The following is a 16,078-nucleotide window of genomic DNA, read 5'->3' as shown; positions in this document are numbered from 1 at the left end:
ATAGACAACCAAGTTCAAGTCAACAAGGGACGGGTCAAGCAAGCACAAGCCAATAAGGGACGGGTCAAGCAAGCACAACCCAACAAGTTCCTACTCAACATGTTCCTAGCCGACTTGGGCTTACTAGAGGACGTGGTGGTGGTGGTGCTAGAGGCAGGGGTGGTGCTAGAGGCAGGGGTGGGATAGGTCGTGGTGGTGCTAGAGGCAGGGGTGGGATAGGTGGTGGTGGTGCTAGAGGCAGTGATGGGTAAGTGGTGGAATTACTAGGATTGGTATGCGTGGATACCTACGAGGACCATTTCCATATGTCACATATTTGACTTATCTTTATCATGTTGTTTTTCATGCTCCTTTGTATGTTATTTTACTAACTATGAGCGTTGATGCTTGTTTTGTAGGTATGACGGCTTCTCAACCCAACAAGGCAAAAGCGGAGTGGGGGGAGGAGAAGGATGCAGCCAGTGAGGAGCAGCGGTTGATGGAGAGGGCTGCAAAGAAGTTGATAGAGGAGGATGCAGCCGAAGCGCGGAAGAAGAAGGATGAGGAGTATAAGGCAAGGATTAATGAGGAGTGGCAAATGGAACTTAAGCGCCGGAGATATGAGGCTAGGATAAAGGAGAATGACAGGAAGACGCTAGAGAAACGTAAAAAAGAATGGGAAGCTAACTTTAAGAAGATGACGACAGAGGGCGCATCAAAGAGAGAGCGGGAGCATCAACGCTTCACGGAGAGGGTTAAGGAAGAGGCTTCAAAAATGCGCAAAAGGGAAGAGGAAGAGGAAGAAGAGAGGAAGGAGAAGAAGGGAAAGGGGCCTTGCTCGACCCAATAGAGCCGGATGCTTCTATTCTCATGCGCGCTTTCATCTTCGAACCCTATGTGTTGTTGAACCCTATGTGTTGTTGAACCTTGTTCGTTTGCGCGCTTTCTTACTATGAAACTCCACTATGTATGCACTTTTGGACGTATGTTCTTTAAAAACCCTATGTATGTTTGAACTCCACTATATCTGTGTTGTATGTTTTAACTCCAGTATTATTGTGCTGTATGTTTGAACTCCACTATATTTGTGATGTATATTTGAACTCCTCCACCACTATGTGCTGCAGTTTTCAGCATGCCAGAATGTGTGGCGCCTAAGCCTTGGGCGTTGTACATGTGTGGCGCCTTAGGCTCAGGCGCCACACATGTGAAACAGAGAGCAACAGAAAGTGCACACTTGAGATGCCAGTAGGTTTCACATGTGTGGCGCCTAAGCCTTGGACGTTGCACATGTGTGGCGCTTAAGCCTCAGGCGCACACATGTGAAACAGAGAGCAACAGAAAGTGCACACTTCAGACTCTAGTAGGTTTCACATGTGTGGCGCCTAAGCCTTAGGCGCCACACATGTGAAACCTACTAGAGTCTGAAGTGTGCACTTTTTGTTGCTCTATGTTTCACATCTTGCTTGAACAGATAACTTGGCTACTCTTTTTAACAAGAATTATTTGTAAAGTAAAAAAGGTTGGTCATGTATGAGATATGTGTGTTGGTTATGTATGAGATTCGTGTGTTGGTTATGTAAAGAAGGTCTAGGTGCCATGGATATGTATGAGACACTAGTAAAGAAGGTCTAGGTTGGATAACACAAATAGTAGCAAGAACTTTAGATTACAAACAAAGTAAGATACAACATGTTGATAAAACTAGCTGAAATTAAGACACAACTAGCTGAAATTAAGATACAACTTGCTGAAATTAAGATACAACTTGCTCATACAACTTCGTGAAATCTACTCAGTCCAACGTGGATATTTTCCTTTTCCATCACTGACTTCTTCTGCTGCCTTGGCCGCACGAGCCCTTTCTCTTTTTCTCTCCCTCTCAGCTTCACGGGCCTGTTCCCGCTGTCTGTAAACCTCCACCAGCCGAAGTTTCTCTTCTTGGTTTTTCCTTTTCATCTCATCAAGAAAAGTCCTCTGCTCCACATAGTACTCTTACCACTCTTTCTTCTGCGCTGCTTTCTCCTCTGCTTCAGCCTTCTCGCGGCGCTCTTCTAAGTACCAGCTAGCCCATGCACGGCGACCTCTTTCACGAATCTCGGTCACCGCCCAGTCCGGCATTTCCGTGTCAATCCAACGATAGTACATACAGAGAGGAGGAGGAGACTACCGGATGGATCAGATTCAAGTAAACAATAATATCAAGTAAACAATAATCTGGATGAGTTGAGCATACCGGAGGCCTGATGTACGCAGAAATAGATTCGGGTGGATCAGATTCATAATTGGCACACATGAAAAACTTCATGCCCAACCAATCTGAAAAATCCGTCACCTCCTCCACCTTGCAGAGATCACCGCACCAACATCGAACTGCTTCCACCCCCTGATGCAAACTCGCACTCTTCATTTTCTTAGGACTGATGCTTTGATCCGAGCAAGGCAAACTCATATTGACTAAAGCGGTGGTAGTGTTCTCAAGTGAGGCTGGATGACGGAGGAAGGCAGTCCAATGCCTCCATTTATAGACTCAGATGACGGGAAATGTTGGCAGGAAAATTATGGCGGGAAAGGTGGAGGGAAAGGTGGCGGGAAAGAAGACGTGGAAATATTGGCGGGAATGGAGGAGGGAAAGGTGGCGGGAAAGAAGACATGGAAATATTGGCGGGAACGGAGGAGGGAAAGGTGGCGGGAAAGGGTGTGCTCAAAATTTGGCGGGAACGCAGGAGGGAAAGGTGGCGGGAAAGGGTGTGCTCAAAGGGCTGTGTTGAGGGAAAGGTGGCAGTAGGTTTTCACATGTGTGCTGTCTAAGCCTTGGGCGTTGCACATGTGTGGCGCCTAAGCCTTAGGCGCCACACATGTGAAAACCTGCTGCAATCTGAATTTTGACAGCAATTGACAGCATTTCGACACCATATATTTTGACAACAATTGACAACATATATTTTGACAGCAATTGAAAGCATATATTTTGACATCATATAAATCCTACATATTCTACGAAGATCTTATCGTTTGAACCTCAGTGCCAAGGATTCATATAATCCCATATGTCATTCCCTTTGTCCTTCGGTATGTTACTTGCCCGAGATTCGATCGTCAGTATCCGCATACCTATTTCAATCTCGTTTACCGGCAAGTCTCTTTACTCGTTCCGTAATACAAGATCCCGCAACTTACACTAAGTCACATTGCTTGCAAGGCTTGTGTGTGATGTTGTATTACCGAGTGGGCCCCGAGATACCTCTCCGTCACACGGAGTGACAAATCCCAGTCTCGATCCATACTAACTTAACGAACACCTTCGGAGATACCTGTAGAGCATCTTTATAGTCACCCAGTTACGTTGCGACGTTTGATACACACAAAGTATTCCTCCGGTGTTAGTAAGTTATATGATCTCATGGTCACAGGAATAAATACTTGACACGCATAAAACAGTAGCAATAAAATGACACGATCAACATGCTACGTCTATTAGTTTGGGTCTAGTCCATCACATGATTCTCCTAATGATGTGATCCCGTTATCAAGTGACAACACTTGCCTATGGCCAGGAAACCTTGACCATCTTTGATCAACGAGCTAGTCAACTAGAGGCTTACCAGGGACAGTGTTTTGTCTATGTATCCACACAAGTATTGTTTTTCCAATCAATACAATTATAGCATGGATAATAAACGATTATCATGAACTAAGAAATATAATAATAACTAATTTATTATTTCCTCTAGGGCATAATTCCAACAGTCTCCCACTTGCACTAGAGTCAATAATCTAGTTCACATCACCATGTGATTCCAACGAATCCAACACCCATATAGTTATGGGGTCTGATCACGTCTTGCTCGTGAGAGAGGTTTTAGTCAACGGTTCTGAAACTTTCAGATTCGTGCGTTCTTTACAAATCTTTATGTCATCTTATAGATGCTGCTACTACGTGCTATTCGGAAACGCTCCAAATATCTACTCTACTATACGAATCCGTTTCACTACTCATAGTTATTCGGATTAGTGTCAAAGCTTGCATCGACGTAACCCTTTACGACGAACTCTTTAACCACCTCCATAATCGAGAAAAAAATCCTTAGTCCATCAGTTACTAAGGATAAATTTTGACCGCTGCTAGTGATTCAATCATGGATCACTCTCTGTACCTCTCAACAGACTTTGAGTCAAGGCACACATCAGGTGCGGTACACAGCATGGCATACTTCAGATTCTACGACTAAGGCATAGAAGACGACCTTCGTCTATTCTCTTTATTCTGCCGGGGTCGGGTTTTGAGTCTTACTCAAATTCACACCTCACAACGCAACCAAGAACTCCTTCTTTGCTGATCTATTTTGAACTCCTTCAAAAACTTGTCAAGCCATCCATCTTGATGAAACTTCTATTAAGCGCTTTCGATCTATCTCCATAGATCTTTGATGCTCAACGTTCAAGTAGCGCAATCCAGGTACTCCTTTGAAAACTCCTTTCAAACAACCTTGTATGCTTTACAGAAATTCTACATTACTTCTGATCCACAATATGTCAACCACATATACTTATCAGAAATTCTATAGTGCTCCCACTCACTTCTTTGGAAATACAAGTTTCTCATAAACCTTGTACAAACCCAAAATCTTTGATCATCTCATCAAAGTGTATATTCCAACTCCGAGATGCTTGCACCAGTCCATTGAAGGATCACTGGAGCCTGCATACTTGCTAGTATCTTTAGGATCGACAAAACCTTCTAGTTGTATCACATAGAATGTTTGCTCAAGGAAACCGTCGAGGAAACAATGTTTTGACATCCTACGTGCAATATTTCATAAATAATGCATCAACAACTAACATAATTCTAACAGACCTTTTAGCATCGTTACGAGTGAGAAAGTCTCATCATAGTCAACTGTTTGGTCTTGTCGAAAACATCTTTGTGACAAGTCGAGCTTTTCTTAATAGTGACTTATCACCACCATCGTCTGTCTTCTTTTAAAGATCCATTTTTACTCAATAGTCCTATGACCATCAAGTAATTCTTCCAAAGTCTACACTTTGTTTTCATACATGGATCCTCTCTCGGATTTCATGGCTTCCAGCCATTTGTCGGAATCTGGGCCCACCATCGCTTTCTCCATAACTCGTAGGTTCACTGTTGCTCAACAACATGACCTCCAAGACAGGGTTACCGTACCACTCTGTAGTAGTACGCGACATTGTCAACCTACGACGCTTGTAGTAACTTGATCCGATGCTTGATGATCACCATCATCAGCTTCCACTTCAATTGGTGTAGGCGCCACAGGAACAACTTCATGCGCCCTGCTACACACTTGTTGAAGTGATGGTTCAATAACCTCATCAAGTTCTACTACCCTCGCACTCAATTCTTTCGAGAGAAACCTTTCCTCGAGAAAGGATCCGTTTCTAGAAACAAACACTTTGCTTTCGGATCTGAGATAGGAGATGTACCCAACTGTTTTGGATATCCTATGAAGATGCATTTATCCGCTTTGGGTTCGAGCTTATCAGACTGAAACTTTTTCACATAAGTGTCGAAGCCCCAAACTTTCAAGAAACGACAGTTTAGATTTCTCTAAACGTCAGTCTATACTGTGTCATCTCAACGGAAATACGTGGTGCCCTATTTAAAGTGAATGCGGTTGTCTCTAATGCTTAACCCATAAACGATAGTGGTATTTCGATACGAGACATCATAGCATGCACCATACCAAATAGTGTGTGGCTATGACATTCAGACACATCATCACACTATGATGTTCCAGGTGGCATGAACTGCGAAACAATTTCCACATTGTCTTAACTGCGTACCAAAACTCGTAACTCAGATATTCATTTCTATGATCATATCGTAGACAGTTTATCCTCTTGTTACGACGAACTTCACTCTGAAACGGAATTGAACTTTTCAATATTTCAGACTTGTGATTCATTAAGTAAATACTCCTGTATCCACTCAAATCGTCAGTGAAGTAAGAACATAATGATATCCACTGCGTGCCTCAGTGTTGGGAAACTTCGCATGGGAAACAAAAAAATTCCTACGCGCACGAAGACCTATCATGGTGATGTCCATCTACGAGAGGGGATGAGTGATCTACGTACCCTTGTAGACCGTACAGCAGAAGCGTTAGTGAACGCGGTTGATGTAGTGGAACGTCCTCACGTCCCTCGATCCGCCCCGCGAACAATCCCGCGATCAGTCCCACGATCTAGTACCGAACGGACGACACCTCCGCGATCAGCACACGTACAGCTCGACGATGATCTCGGCCTTCTTGATCCAGCAAGAGAGACGGAGAGGTAGAAGAGTTCTCCGGCAGCGTGACGGTGCTCCGGAGGTTGGTGATGACCTTGTCTCAGCAGGGCTCCGCCCGAGCTCCGCAGAAACGCGATCTAGAGGAAAAATCGTGGAGGTATGTGGTCGGGCTGCCGTGGAAAAGTCATCTCAAATCAGCCCTAAAACCTCCGTATATATAGGTGGGAGGGAGGGGACCTTGCCTTGGGGCTCAAGGAGCCCCAACTGGGTCGGCCGAGTCCAAGGGGGAAGGTTCCCCCCCCCCAAACCGAGTTGGACTTGGTTTGGTGGGAGGGAGTCCTTCCTTCCCTTCCCACCTCCTCCTTTTTTTTCTTTTCTCCTTGATTTTCTTCTCTAGGCGCATAGGGCCCTCTTGGGCTGTCCCACCAGCCCACTAAGGGCTGGTGTGCCACCCTCAAGGCCTATGGGCTTCCCCAGGGTGGGTTTCCCCCCCGGTGAACTCCCGGAACCCATTCGTCATTCCCGGTACATTCCCGGTAACTCCGAAAACCTTCCGGTAATCAAATGAGGTCATCCTATATATCAATCTTCGTTTCCGGACCATTCCGGAAACCCTCGTGACGTCCGTGATCTCATCCGGGACTCCGAACAACATTCGGTAACCAACCATATAACTCAAATACGCATAAAACAACGTCGAACCTTAAGTGTGCAGACCCTGCGGGTTCGAGAACTATGTAGACATGACCCGAGAGACTCCTCGGTCAATATCCAATAGCGGGACCTGGATGCCCATATTGGATCCTACATATTCTACGAAGATCTTATCGTTTGAACCTCAGTGCCAAGGATTCATATAATCCCGTATGTTATTCCCTTTGTCCTTCGGTATGTTACTTGCCCGAGATTCGATCGTCAGTATCCGCATACCTATTTCAATCTCGTTTACCGGCAAGTCTCTTTACTCGTTCCGTAATACAAGATCCCGCAACTTACACTAAGACACATTGCTTGCAAGGCTTGTGTGTGATGTTGTATTACCGAGTGGGCCCCGAGATACCTCTCCGTCACACGGAGTGACAAATCCCAGTCTTGATCCATACTAACTCAACTAACACCTTCGGAGATACCTGTAGAGCATCTTTATAGTCACCCAGTTACGTTGCGACGTTTGATACACACAAAGCATTCCTCCGGTGTCAGTGAGTTATATGATCTCATGGTCATAGGAATAAATACTTGACACGCAGAAAACAGTAGCAACAAAATGACACGATCAACATGCTACGTCTATTAGTTTGGGTCTAGTCCATCACGTGATTCTCCTAATGACGTGATCCAGTTATCAAGCAACGACACTTTGTTCATAATCAGAAGACAGTGACTATCTTTGATCAACTGGCTAGCCAACTAGAGGCTTGCTAGGGACGGTGTTTTGTCTATGTATCCACACATGTAAATGAGTCTTCATTCAATACAATTATAGCATGGATAATAAACGATTATCTTGATACAGGAATTATAATAATAACTATATTTATTATTGCCTCTAGGGCATAATTCCAACAGTCTCCCACTTGCACTAGAGTCAATAATCTAGCCCTCACATCATCATGCGAATTACATTGTAATAAATCTAACACCCATACAGTTCTGGTGTTGATCATGCTTTGGCCGTGGAAGAGGTTTAGTCAGCGGGTCTGCTAGATTCAGATCCGTGTGCACTTTGCATATATTTACGTCCTCTCCCTCGACGTAGTCGCGGATGAGGTTGAAGCGTCGTTTGATGTGTCTGGTCTTCTTGTGAAACCGTGGTTCCTTTGCTAAGGCAATGGCACCCGTGTTGTCACGGAACAAGGTTATTGGATTCAGTGCGCTTGGCACCACTCCAAGATCCGTCATGAACTGCTTCATCCAGACACCCTCCTTAGCCGCCTCCGAGGCAGCCATGTACTCCGCTTCACATGTAGAATCTGCTACGACGCTTTGTTTGGAACTGCACCAGCTTACCGCACCCCCATTAAGAATAAATACGTATCCGGTTTGCGACTTAGAGTCGTCCGGATCTGTGTCAAAGCTTGCATCGACGTAACCTTTTACGGCGAGCTCTTCGTCACCTCCATACACGAGAAACATCTCCTTAGTCCTTTTTAGGTACTTTAGGATATTCTTGACCGCTGTCCAGTGATCCACTCCTGGATTACTCTGGAACCTACCCGCCATACTTATGGCCAGGCTAACATCCGGTCTAGTGCACATCATTGCATACATGATAGAACCTATGGCTGAAGCATAGGGGACGGAGCGCATATGCCCTCTATCTTCATCAGTTGCTGGGCACTGAGTCTTACTCAATTTCGTACCTTATAAAACTGGCAAGAACCCTTTCTTGGACTGTTCCATTTTGAACCTTTTCAAAACTTTATCAACGTATGTGCTTTGTGAAAGTCCTATCACGCGTTTTGATCTATCCCTATAAATCTTAATGCCTAGAATGTAAGCAGCTTCTCCTAGGTCCTCCATAGAGAAACTTTTATTCAAGTAATCCTTTATGCTCTCCAAAAACTCCACGTTGTTTCCAATCAGCAATATGTCATCCACATATATATAGAAACGCCCACTCACCTTTTTGTAAATACAAGATTCTCCAACCACTTGTATAAACTCAAATGCTTTGATCACCTCATCAAAACGTTTGTTCCAACTCCGAGATGCTTGCACCAGTCCATAAATGGATCGCTGGAGCTTGCACACCTTGTTAGCATTCTTAGGATCGACAAAACCTTCGGGTTGTATCATATACAACTCTTCCTTAAGGAAACCGTTAAGGAACGCCGTTTTGTCATCCATCTGCCAGATTTCATAATCGAAAAATGCAGCTATTGCTAACATGATTCTGACGGACTTAAGCATCGCTACGGGTGAGAATGTCTCATCATAGTCAACTCCTTGAACTTGTGAAAAACCCTTTGCCACAAGTCGAGCTTTATAAACGGTCACATTGCCGTCAGCGTCCGTCTTCCTCTTGAAGATCCATTTGTTCTGAATAGCCTTGCGGCCCTCAGGTAGTACCTCCAAAGTCCACACTTTGTTCTCATACATGGATCCTATCTCGGACTTCATGGCTTCTAGCCATTTGTTGGAATCTGGGCCCACCATTGCTTCTTCATAATTTGCAGGTTCATTGTTGTCCAACAACATGATTGATAAGACGGGATTACTGTACCACTCTGGAGCAGCACGTGGTCTCGTCGACCTGCGTTGTTCGACAGAAACTTGAACCGGAGTTTCATGATCATCATCATTAACTTCCTCCTCAACCGGCATCGGAACGACAGAGGTTTCCCCTTGCCCTGCGCCACCATCCAGAGGGATGAGAGGTTCGACAACCTCGTCAAGTTCTATCTTCCTCCCACTCAATTCTCTCGAGAGAAACTCCTTCTCGAGAAAAGCTCCGTTTTTAGCAACAAACACTTTGCCCTCGGATTTGAGATAGAAGGTGTACCCAACAGTCTCTTTTGGGTAACCTATGAAGACGCACTTTTCCGCTTTGGGTTCCAGCTTTTCAGGCTGAAGCTTTTTGACATAAGCATCACATCCCCAAACTTTAAGAAACGACAATTTTGGCTTTTTGCCATACCACAGTTCGTATGGTGTCGTCTCAACGGATTTTGATGGTGCCCTATTTAAAGTGAATGCAGCTGTTTCTAATGCATAACCCCAAAACGATAACGGCAAATCAGTAAGAGACATCATAGATCGCACCATCTCTAATAGAGTACGATTACGACGTTCGGACACACCATTACGCTGTGGTGTTCCAGGCGGTGTTAACTGTGAAACAATTCTACACTGTCTTAAGTGAGTACCAAACTCGAAACTCAGATATTCACCCCCACGATCAGACCGCAGGAACTTGATCTTCTTGTTATGATGATTTTCCACTTCACTCTGAAATTGCTTGAACTTTTGAAATGTTTCAGACTTGTGTTTCATCAAGTAGACATAACCATATCTACTCAAATCGTCAGTGAAGGTGAGAAAAGAACGATATCCGCCGCGTGCCTCTACGCTCATCGGACCACACACATCGGTATGTATGATTTCCAATAAGTCACTTGCACGCTCCATTGTTCCGGAGAACGGAGTCTTAGTCATCTTGCCCATGAGGCATGGTTCGCATGTGTCAAGTGAATCAAAGTCAAGTGACTCCAAAAGTCCATCAACATGGAGTTTCTTCATGCGCTTTACACCAATATGACCTAAGCGGCAGTGCCACAAAAAAATATGGCGCTATCATTGTTAACTCTAACTCTTTTGGTCTCAATGTTATGTATATGTGTATCGCTATCAAGATTCAATATGAACAATCCTCTCACATTAGGTGCATGACCATAAAAGATGTTACTCATAGAAATAGAACAACCATTATTCTCTGACTTAAAAGAGTAACCGTCTCGCAATAAACAAGATCCAGATATAATGTTCATGCTCAACGCAAGCACTAAATAACAATGATTTAAGTTCATCACTAATCCTGATGGTAACTGAAGTGAAACTGTGCCGACGGCGATTGCATCAACCTTGGAACCATTTCCTACGCGCATCGTCACTTCATCTTTCGCCAACCTTCGTCTATTCCGCAGTTCCTGTTTCGAGTTGCAAATATGAGCAACAGAACCGGTATCGAATACCCAGGCACTACTACGAGAGCCGGTTAAGTACACATCAATAACATGTATATCAAATATACCTGATTTTTCTTTGGCCGCCTTCTTATCTGCCAGATACTTGGGGCAATTGCGCTTCCAGTGACCCATACCCTTGCAATAGTAACACTCCGTTTCAGGCTTAGGTCCAGCTTTGGGTTTCTTCGTCGGATTGGAAACAGGCTTGCCGCTCTTCTTCGAATTACCCTTCTTGCCTTTGCCGTTTCTCTTGAAACTAGTGGTCTTATTCACCATCAACACTTGATGCTCTTTACGGAGTTCAGACTCTGCGACTTTCAGCATCGCAAACAACTCGCCGGGAGACTTGTTCATCCCTTGCATGTTGTAGTTCAACACAAAGCCTTTATAGCTTGGCGGCAGTGATTGAAGGATTCTGTCAGTGATAGCCTCTTGCGGGAGTTCAATTCCCAGCTCAGCTAGACGGTTTGAGTACCCAGACATTTTGAGCACATGTTCACTGACAGACGAGTTTTCCTCCATCTTGCAAGCATAGAATTTATCGGAGGTCTCATACCTCTCGATCCGGGCGTTCTTCTGAAAGATAAACTTCAACTCCTGGAACATCTCAAATGCTCCATGACGCTCAAAGCGACGTTGAAGTCCCGGTTCTAAGCCATACAAGACTGCACATTGAACTATTGAGTAGTCCTCCTTACGTGCTAACCAAGCGTTCTTAACATCCTGATCAGCCGTAGCGGGTGGTTCATCTCCTAGCGCAGCATTAAGGAGATAATCCTTCTTCCCAGCTTGTAAGATTAGCTTAAGATTACGAGCCCAGTCTACAAAGTTGCTTCCATCATCTTTCAACTTAGCTTTCTCTAGGAACGTATTAAAATTCAGGGTGACTGTCGTGTGAGCCATGATCTACAACACAAATATATTCAAAGTGGACTTAGACTATGTTCAAGATAATTAGAGTTTAACTTAATCAAATTATTTGCTAAACTCCCACTCAAAAAGTACATCTCTCTAGTCATTTGAGTGGTTCATGATCCACTTACACTAGCTCAAGTCCGATCATCACGTGAGTTGAGTATAGTTTCAGTGGTAAGCATCCCTATGCTAATCATATCATCTATATGATTCATGATCGAACTTTCGGTCTCATGTGTTCCGAGGCCATGTCTGCACATGCTAGGCTCGTCAAGCTTAACCCGAGTGTTCCACGTGCGCAACTGTTTTGCATCCGTTGTATGTGAACATTGAGTCTATCACACCCGATCATCACGTGGTGTCTCGAAACGACGAACTGTAGCAACGGTGCACAGTCGGGGAGAACACAATTTCGTCTTGAAATTTTAGTGAGAGATCACCTCATAATGCTACCGTCGTTCTAAGCAAAATAAGATGCATAAAAGGATTAACATCACATGCAATTCATAAGTGACATGATATGGCCATCATCACGTGCTTCTTGATCTCCATCACCAAAGCACCGGCACGATCTTCTTGTCACCGGCGCCACACCATGATCTCCATCAACGTGTTGCCATCGGGGTTGTCGTGCTACTCATGCTATTACTACTAAAGCTACATCCTAGCAAAATAGTAAACGCATCTGCAAGCACAAACGTTAGTATAAAGACAACCCTATGGCTCCTGCCGGTTGCCGTACCATCGACGTGCAAGTCGATATTTTCTATTACAACATGATCATCTCATACATCCAATATATCACATCAAATCGTTGGCCATATCACATCACAAGCATACCCTGCAAAAACAAGTTAGACATCCTCTAATTTTGTTGTTGCATGTTTTACGTGGTGACCATGGGTATCTAGTAGGATCGCATCTTACTTACGCAAACACCACAACGGAGATATATGAGTTGCTATTTAACCTCATCCAAGGACCTCCTCGGTCAAATCCGATTCAACTAATGTTGGAGAAACCGACACCCGCCAGTCATCTTTGAGCAACGGAGTTACTCGTAACGATGAAACCAGTCTCTCGTAAGCGTACGAGTAATGTCGGTCCAAGCCGCTTCAATCCAACAATACCGCGGAATCAAGAAAAGACTAAGGAGGGAAGCAAAACGCACATCACCGTCCACAAAAACTTTTGCGTTCTACTCGAGAAGACATCTACGCATGAACCTAGCTCATGATGCCACTGTTGGGGAACTTCGCATGGGAAACAAAATTTTTCCTACGCGCACGAAGACCTATCATGGTGATGTCCATCTACGAGAGGGGATGAGTGATCTACGTACCCTTGTAGACCGTACAGCAGAAGTGTTAGTGAACGCGGTTGATGTAGTGGAACATCCTCACGTCCCTCGATCCGCCCCGCGAATAATCCCGCGATCAGTCCCACGATCTAGTACCGAACGGACGGCACCTCCGCGTTTAGCACACGTACAGCTCGACGAGGATCTCGGCCTTCTTGATCCAGCAAGAGAGACGGAGAGGTAGAAGAGTTCTCCGGTAGCGTGACGGCGCTCTGGAGGTTGGTGATGACCTTGTCTCAGCAGGGCTCCGCCCGAGCTCCGTAGAAACGCGATCTAGAGGAAAAACCGTGGAGGTATGTGGTCGGGCTGCCGTGGAAAAGTCGTCTCAAATCAGCCCTAAAACCTCCGTATATATAGGTGGGAGGGAGGGGACCTTGCCTTGGGGCTCAAGGAGGGGGTCGGCCGAGTCCAAGGGGGAAGGTTCTCCCCCCAAACCGAGTTGGACTTGGTTTGGTGGGAGGGAGTCCTTCCTTCCCTTCCCACCTCCTCCTTTTTTTTTCTCCTTGATTTTCTTCTCTAGGCGCATAGGGCCCTCTTGGGCTGTCCCATCAGCCCACTAAGGGCTGGTGTGCCACCCTCAAGGCCTATGGGCTTCCCCAGGGTGGGTTGCCCCCCCCGATGAACTCCCGGAACCCATTCGTCATTCCCGGTACATTCCCGGTAACTCCGAAAACCTTCCGGTAATCAAACGAGGTCATCCTATATATCAATCTTCGTTTCCGGACCATTCTGGAAACTCGTGACGTCCGTGATCTCATCCGGGACTCCGAACAACATTCAGTAACCAACCATATAACTCAAATACGCATAAAACAACGTCGAACCTTAAGTGTGTAGACCCTGCGGGTTCGAGAACTATATAGACATGACCCGAGAGACTCCTCGGTCAATATCCAATAGCGGGACCTGGATGCCCATATTGGATCCTACATATTCTACGAAGATCTTATCGTTTGAACCTCAGTGCCAAGGATTCATATAATCCCGTATGTTATTCCCTTTGTCCTTCGGTATGTTACTTGCCCGAGATTCGATCGTCAGTATTCGCATACCTATTTCAATCTCGTTTACCGGCAAGTCTCTTTACTCGTTCCGTAATACAAGATCCCGCAACTTACACTAAGTCACATTGCTTGCAAGGCTTGTGTGTGATGTTGTATTACCGAGTGGGCCCCGAGATACCTCTCCGTCACACGGAGTGACAAATCCCAGTCTTGATCCATACTAACTCAACTAACACCTTCGGAGATACCTGTAGAGCATCTTTATAGTCACCCAGTTACGTTGCGACGTTTGATACACACAAAGCATTCCTCCGGTGTCAGTGAGTTATATGATCTCATGGTCATAGGAATAAATACTTGACACGCAGAAAACAGTAGCAACAAAATGACACGATCAACATGCTACGTCTATTAGTTTGGGTCTAGTCCATCACGTGATTCTCCTAATGACGTGATCCAGTTATCAAGCAACAACACTTTGTTCATAATCAGAAGACACTGACTATCTTTGATCAACTGGCTAGCCAACTAGAGGCTTGCTAGGGACGGTGTTTTGTCTATGTATCCACACATGTAAATGAGTCTTCATTCAATACAATTATAGCATGGATAATAAACGATTATCTTGATACAGGAATTATAATAATAACTATATTTATTATTGCCTCTAGGGCATAATTCCAACAGTCTCCCACTTGCACTAGAGTCAATAATCTAGCCCTCACATCATCATGCGAATTACATTGTAATAAATCTAACACCCATACAGTTCTGGTGTTGATCATGCTTTGGCCGTGGAAGAGGTTTAGTCAGCGGGTCTGCTACATTCAGATCCGTGTGCACTTTGCATATATTTACGTCCTCTCCCTCGACGTAGTCGCGGATGAGGTTGAAGCGTCGTTTGATGTGTCTGGTCTTCTTGTGAAACCATGGTTCCTTTGCTAAGGCAATGGCACCCGTGTTGTCACAGAACAAGGTTATTGGATTCAGTGCGCTTGGCACCACTCCAAGATCCGTCATGAACTGCTTCATCCAGACACCCTCCTTAGCCGCCTCCGAGGCAGCCATGTACTCCGCTTCACATGTAGAATCTGCTACGACGCTTTGCTTGGAACTGCACCACCTTACCGCACCCCCATTAAGAATAAATACGTATCCGGTTTGCGACTTAGAGTCGTCCGGATCTGTGTCAAAGCTTGCATCGACGTAACCTTTTACGGCGAGCTCTTCGTCACCTCCATACACGAGAAACATCTCCTTAGTCCTTTTCAGGTACTTTAGGATATTCTTGACCGCTGTCCAGTGATCCACTCCTGGATTACTCTGGAACCTACCCGCCATACTTATGGCCAGGCTAACATCCGGTCTAGTGCACATCATTGCATACATGATAGAACCTATGGCTGAAGCATAGGGGACGGAGCGCATATGCCCTCTATCTTCATCAGTTGCTGGGCACTGAGTCTTACTCAATTTCGTACCTTGTAAAACTGGCAAGAACCCTTTCTTGGACTGTTCCATTTTGAACCTTTTCAAAACTTTATCAACGTATGTGCTTTGTGAAAGTCCTATCACGCATTTTGATCTATCCCTATAAATCTTAATGCCTAGAATGTAAGCAGCTTCTCCTAGGTCCTTCATAGAGAAACTTTTATTCAAGTAATCCTTTATGCTCTCCAAAAACTCCACGTTGTTTCCAATCAGCAATATGTCATCCACATATATATAGAAACGCCCACTCACCTTTTTGTAAATACAAGATTCTCCAACCACTTGTATAAACTCAAATGCTTTGATCACCTCATCAAAACGTTTGTTCCAACTCCGAGATGCTTGCACCAGTCCATAAATGGATCGCTGG

At 44.9% G+C, this 16,078-nt stretch overlaps 1 protein-coding gene across 1 annotated transcript; it reads left to right on the top strand.

Moving 5' to 3' along the window:
• Window positions 1-332: 332 nt before the first annotated feature.
• On the top strand, window positions 333-1,074 carry LOC123400082 (vicilin-like seed storage protein At2g18540). Its single transcript, XM_045094482.1, has one exon. It carries the CDS (start codon window positions 374-376, stop codon window positions 827-829), a length of 456 nt encoding a protein of 151 aa, XP_044950417.1. The 5' UTR covers window positions 333-373; the 3' UTR covers window positions 830-1,074.
• Window positions 1,075-16,078: the final 15,004 nt, after the last annotated feature.

This window comes from Hordeum vulgare, chromosome 5H, assembly GCF_904849725.1.
Source record: "Hordeum vulgare subsp. vulgare chromosome 5H, MorexV3_pseudomolecules_assembly, whole genome shotgun sequence".
Lineage (NCBI taxonomy): Eukaryota > Viridiplantae > Streptophyta > Magnoliopsida > Poales > Poaceae > Hordeum > Hordeum vulgare.
The sequence above is the reverse complement of the archived record's forward strand: the minus strand, read 5'-3'. Positions and strand labels throughout refer to the sequence as shown.

What these genes read in the sequence shown, in the direction of transcription:
- LOC123400082 (XM_045094482.1), top strand. Translation starts at nt 374, where the DNA reads ATGAGCGTTGATGCTTGTTTTGTAGGTATGACGGCTTCTCAACCCAAC.